Source organism: Hesperophylax consimilis, chromosome 10, assembly GCF_061612785.1.
Source record: "Hesperophylax consimilis isolate HC1 chromosome 10, BYU_Hcon_1.0, whole genome shotgun sequence".
NCBI lineage: Eukaryota > Metazoa > Arthropoda > Insecta > Trichoptera > Limnephilidae > Hesperophylax > Hesperophylax consimilis.
The window spans coordinates 29,795,920-29,801,919 of record NC_142845.1 but is presented as its reverse complement, the minus strand read 5'-3'; the positions used below and the strand labels follow the sequence as shown (position 1 = coordinate 29,801,919).

The 6,000-nt window shown below is 34.6% G+C and overlaps 1 protein-coding gene across 1 annotated transcript in view; it reads right to left on the bottom strand.

Moving 5' to 3' along the window:
* Window positions 1-398: 398 nt before the first annotated feature.
* Window positions 399-6,000, bottom strand: part of AstC (Allatostatin C) — a 37,664-nt gene continuing 32,062 nt past the window's right edge. The window contains exons 3-4 of the mRNA XM_089636227.1: window positions 3,172-3,314; window positions 399-1,012 (exon numbers count right to left, since the gene is read on the bottom strand). Coding sequence (XP_089492353.1) covers window positions 907-1,012; window positions 3,172-3,314 — 249 coding nt within the window. The 3' untranslated portion in view covers window positions 399-906. The remainder of the gene's footprint in view (window positions 1,013-3,171; window positions 3,315-6,000) is intronic.

Here is a 6,000-nt window from a genome sequence, read left to right as displayed (position 1 = left end):
ACTGTTGTGATTCAGTGTAATTGGCGCAAAATACGCAATAACAATAAGTAATTCGGAAATGAAAGACTTGTGGCACAAGGATTGTTAAAGGAGTAAAAATCAAATTAAAAAATAAGGAAAACGTAAATTAATTGATAAAATTGTATTATTTTGCTCAATTTCTTTTTAATTAATCATCGACAATATCGCACTTAATTACAATAGAGTTACCATACAGAAAAATACTTTAGGTAATTTGATTTAGATTGGTACATATTATATTATATAGGGTCTCATAACAGTGGTTCTACTAAATCAGGTCAAACGATATAGGTTTAAAATTCAATTCTAGTTTCAATTAATAAATTGGCAAAACAAAATATCAATATGTTCTTAAAAGGACAAAATAGTGTTAGAAACCCGAACAATTGTTAGTTAATTGAAGGTTTATTTTATTACATTTGAAAATCCAAATAAATTCACATCAGAAACTTTAGGTTAAAGATAATGTTCGGGTTCGATCAATTCATATTACAATATCATTGTTTCTACCTTACTTGAAATATTGAATTGTGAATTTAAATCTTTGAAATATTGAATTGTGAATTTAAATCTTTGAAATATTGAATTGTAAATTTAAATCTTTGAAATATTGAATTTTGAATTTAAATCTTTGAAATATTGACGACATTTACTCAATTTCAACGACGCGACGGGAGCAACAGTAAAACAGATAGGTAACATTAAAAAATATTTTTGGTTGGTAAAATTAATTAAATCATGCATTTTGTTACAATTCGACTAATTTGGTTACATCTTTAACAATTACTTTAAAATACTTTCGACATTTTTAAAAACTAATAATAGCAACATTATTTAATTGATATATTGAAACGGTTTGCGTCTTGGCTACGGGTTCGGTTGAGCTTACTTCTTGAAGCAAGAGATGGGGTTGAAGTAGCACTGGCGGTATTTGATCTGACGCTTCTCCTGAGGCGCGCGAAACAGTTGTTCCCAAGGAAGAGATCTCATGCTGAAATTAAACAACGAAATTTTTTTTAGAATAAGCACAAAAATGTATAAAATGATATGTATTATGCATTCCTTGAAACAGTTTTTTGTTCCGCCATTTGACTAACTAACTAACCATCATGAGGTTTTCCGCAGGGGTAGGCAGAGAGGACGGACCGCCAAATAACCGGGCCTTAACATACACTCCTTGCCCCATTCACATTCATACATCGTATCATACATACTCTTCAATTACTGTGACTCTTGACAAGGCCAGACTCCAGTATCTGATTCATTTGACCGTGTCATGTCTTTCTCGAGCGTCCCCGACTTCTACCATTCACATTTGCGTCATATATTCTCCTTACTCTCCTTCCTTCGTCCAATTGCTCTATATGCTTAAACCATCTGAGCTTCCCTTTCTCAATCTTACTCATTACGCTTACGTCAGTCTTGCATTCTTTGCGGATCTCCACTTTTCTGACACGATCATACATGATTTTACTACACACACGCCCCAAGGATTTCATTTCTACAGCATTCAGTCAACTTTCATCCTTCCTCATGACTCACTGCCATATGTCAGGGTAGGTACCAGCACTCCACTGTGGACTGTTAGCTTTGTTTCTTCGGACAGTTTTCGTTAGCGCCAACCACGTTTAGACCTACATTAATGGAGTTACCTGTATTTATCGTTCTTTAAATATCCCTTACCAGCCTTCCCATCTCTCGTAAACATACTTCCTAAATTCACGAACTCATCCACCTGCTCCAAGTATTCCTCATTCACAACTATATTGCACACTGTTTTCTTACTCTCTCTTTCCAACACCATGACTTTAGCCTAACTTACCTTCATCATTAACTTATTCTTCATACAATAATTCGTTCGTCCTAGGCAGGAGAGATCTTCCATACCTATCGGCACAGCATCATAAGCATACAAAAAACAACATACTTTCGGATTACTCTTTGAATAATTAAAAGTAGTGCTAATAATAACGAAAAAAGGCGTTATCTATTATCCAGTAATTTAAAAATAATACGTATGATTTCGCATTAAAACCTATTAAAGTCTTATGTCGCCATATGGAAAAGTCAATCAAGATAAAAGTGAAATGCATTTAAATTAGTCAAATATCAATTTTGTGGCATTTATTATTTTGTGTTGTATTTTACACTTCTTCTTTAAACAAGCGTAAAAATTGTAGGGTAGGCGTTATAGAATTTATTTTAAAAATAATTTGTTAAATTAGTTTTAGTATAGAAAAGAAAAAATACTGCGTTTAGTTATTATATTAGAACGATGGTATGTAGATAAGGTAGATGGCCTCCATGGTTGAGTGGTTGCGACTCTTGTCTAGGATTCCGGAGGTTGTTGTAAAATTTATGTGAGTTCTTTGTGCTCAATTCATTCAATAAAAATAATATTTCAAATAAAATACTTTAAATACTAAATAATAAATGGTAAATGGTAAATACTTTCAGTATCACCCTGGTGAAAGACCACCATTCTGAATCGAAACGTTGCTTGAAGCCTTCAGCCACATAACATACCCCGATTGGGGATGGCATAGTCTCATTGGCTTCAAATGTTTGGGAGCAGTTGGGACTCTAGTGCAGTAGGTACTTACATTAAAAAGGTCGTATATATATTTCAATGTCATTATTGCGCACAATTCACACACGGATAGATCCACCGAGCAGATCCTCGGATATTTGGACATTCTAGAGGCGATATCTCACATAGCAGTGATTGTGCGTCTAGGGAAATTATCTAGGGAAAAGGAACAAAGCACAAAATCTCGGAAAATTTCTGAAAACTTTGAAATTCTCTATAACCTAAAACAAAACCACCCATCCCCTGCACGAGGATTTGAAACTATTTCCTGAGTAACTCATACAAACTCATCCAGAAAACCAGAAAAAAATTTGAGCTGATATCTGGGGAAAAAAATTGGGCATGCCATCTTTGAATAACGTCATGCCCATCCACTGCAAATGAGGTCACGCTCGGCGAGCCGATCCGTTGCATACCTTCAGACGCATATCGGCCAGTGACGGACAGACAGACCGAGCCGATCTGTCCGTCGCAGGAATACACGGGCGGATCCGTGTGTGAATTCCGCGCATAAGAGTTAAAAGGGAGATGCTTATAATAAATTGTTTGAATGTGTTTACTTGTTGTAGTTGGCGTATTGCTGCATCATCTGCATCTGCAGAGCGGCGGCAAGGGCGTTGTCTTCGGGTCCTGATGACATGAGGCGGTCTGCCGCGCCCACGTGGCTCAATCCGCTGTTCACTCCATCCAGGGGACCGTTGTCCTGAAAAGGAAAACATACCGAATTTGGTTAACAAATTCCAAAATTTCAAACCACGTAAATTTAACATTATATGCGAAGCAATATAATCTAGTGCGCTTTTCTGTCGAGTTTTACAGCATCTCTGGTCTGGAGATCCCAACAGAGCTTAGAGCAACGTTCGGAAAAATACAGTCCGTTTTATGGGTTTTCCATTATATTAGTACAGATTTCTGTTTAACAATGTCAGGTTCTGTTCTGTTTCTACTGGAATTTCAATGGAAGGTGCTCCAAACCAATGGTCTAATATTTAATATTGACCTGTATATTTGCGGCACGTTCCAGATTTATGGATACTTTGAGTATTGCTCTGGTGCCACCATTAAGAATCGAAGTGTTACTCGAAGATTGGAGCGCGTAACACGGCATCTCTTCTACATAGATAAATACGAGTACATACTTCACCACAATCTACAAATCTGCCTTGATGATTCCCACTGAAGAACAAAGCGCAACATGTCATAATAACTTAAAAATAAATTACCATATCGAGCTGTGGTGCCTTTTCTTTGGTCGGAAGGTGAGAAAGGGGCTAAAAGTCATCTTAAACGTTTATCACTATAAAGAGACATTTCTTTATTGAAGTTTAAAAGTGGCCTGACCAGTGTGACGCTCGAGGGAGGTAGAGAATATGATTCCCGTAACTGACTAACCGCCACTACGGACGACAATTATCATCGGTCATGGTGTGTCAATTTCTATGTACATGTAGACCTACAGCCCAAATCTTGCCCCCCTTCTAATTTAATCTGTTTACGAGGATGCTTTGGGTGGTAGTTGGTTTAGGATGCTTCGCGATCAGCCTAAAACCTTCTTCTTGCAAGGAATATGTAAGCTTGTGGAGGGATGAACTAAGTCCTGAAAAAAAAATAGAGAAATAAACTCCTACTTAAAATGTAAATATTCAAATCCAGTTATTTAAATAATTATAGCTCTCACAATGAAAATGAATAATCGAACCGTGGATGATTTTATTATTAAATTTAAAGTTCTCATAAAATGGGTTTCAATATGACAAGTGGATACTTCAATTTTTTTTTCTTTTTATTTATAAAAAATATTCAGTTCCTTACAATTTCATCGAAATTAAATTATCTTCGAAAGTTCTTTAATATTGAGAAACTTAATACATTTTGATTGATTCAAGTGGAAAACTTTCAATTATAATAATATATTATTATTTGCATAGATTATTCAATCAAAAACTTGTATATTTTTCATGTTGTGGGTTTTAGTAGATATTTACATGTTCCGAATATTACTTTAAGCAAAACATTTCCAAGTCTCCCCGCCTTCGCCTCGCTCTGATTTTGAACGCAGGTATCCAAAAGATATCAATTTATGTATGAATATAAATTGATTTTATCTTTAGGGGATGAGTGTTGACGTGCCTCTATCTAAAATCAAAACACCCTGTGAGTGAGGATATATAATTAATCTGTCATTTTCGATATTTTCGGAAATGTAATTCTTAGTGACTGCCTACTCAAGATAAAATCTAAAATACTAATATTGTCCTAACGATTGAACACAGGCAGGAAAGTTTTCTATGTGATAGTAAACACTTATAATGAACTAGTAAGTTTTAATTTGCCCTGAAATAACGTCATTAAAAGTTTTAATAACGAGCTTACCGGATAAAACTCAGAGTTTAATGATTTTGAACACTTTTTTTTAAAGTTGAAAAAGCACAAGAGTCGCAACTGCTCCTAAACGCCAGCAGCCAGTGAATCTATGGCATCCCCAATTGGGGGAGGGTACGGAAATGGGGGAGAGGAAGTTGAGGAAGTACCTGGCTATTCAGATCTCGTCAACACACACGGCCAAAGCCATTTCAAACAAATAAAATTCACATGCGCAAACCGGGATTTGAACCGTCGAGAGCCTTACCCCTTGGCCAAGGAGACCGTCAAAATACTACATACTTAATTCAATAAGTAATCAATTAAAAATTCGCAACATATTTTGTTTAAACATAATATTTCTAGCTTGATTGGGAGGTTAACATCTATCTAAAATTTATGAGAATTTTCCTTTAACAATTTCACAGCTCTACCTCCGTATTTATATGTTTCGGACAGCATTATAGTGTCCATTTAATGCAGTTCAAAAAGTTAAAGCAAAAGGCTAAAGAAAGAGATAGCGCAACATGGCGTAATACCCCAAAAATAAATCACTATAACAGGATTTCTTCATTTAAAAGTCTGACAGACCGTTGAGAGATAATCGTAAACGACGCTGGATTAAAAAAATATATTAAATATTATTTTATTTATTTAAAAACACTACAAACTAATTCATTAACCTAATAAAAGACACAATTTTGTTATTGTTAGTAACTAAATTCATTAATAAATTTATCATTCGATTAATATAGAAAAATTATATTTAGTAATAAGCGATAGGTATAATATAAAAGAAAATACACCCAACAAAATGATAATAATCTGTACGAACGGACGTGAAGATATTTGAAAAGCAGATCATAAATAAAATACTTATTTGCCGATAAATTTTCTGTCATTATTTGCTATTCCTGCTTTCATATCTTCAGCGTACCTGCAAAGTATATAAAATACTAAATCAAATAAATCGAAGTTCATTGAATCCTAATTCAGTAATTCAAGTAAAATTCATTAAATATATTTCA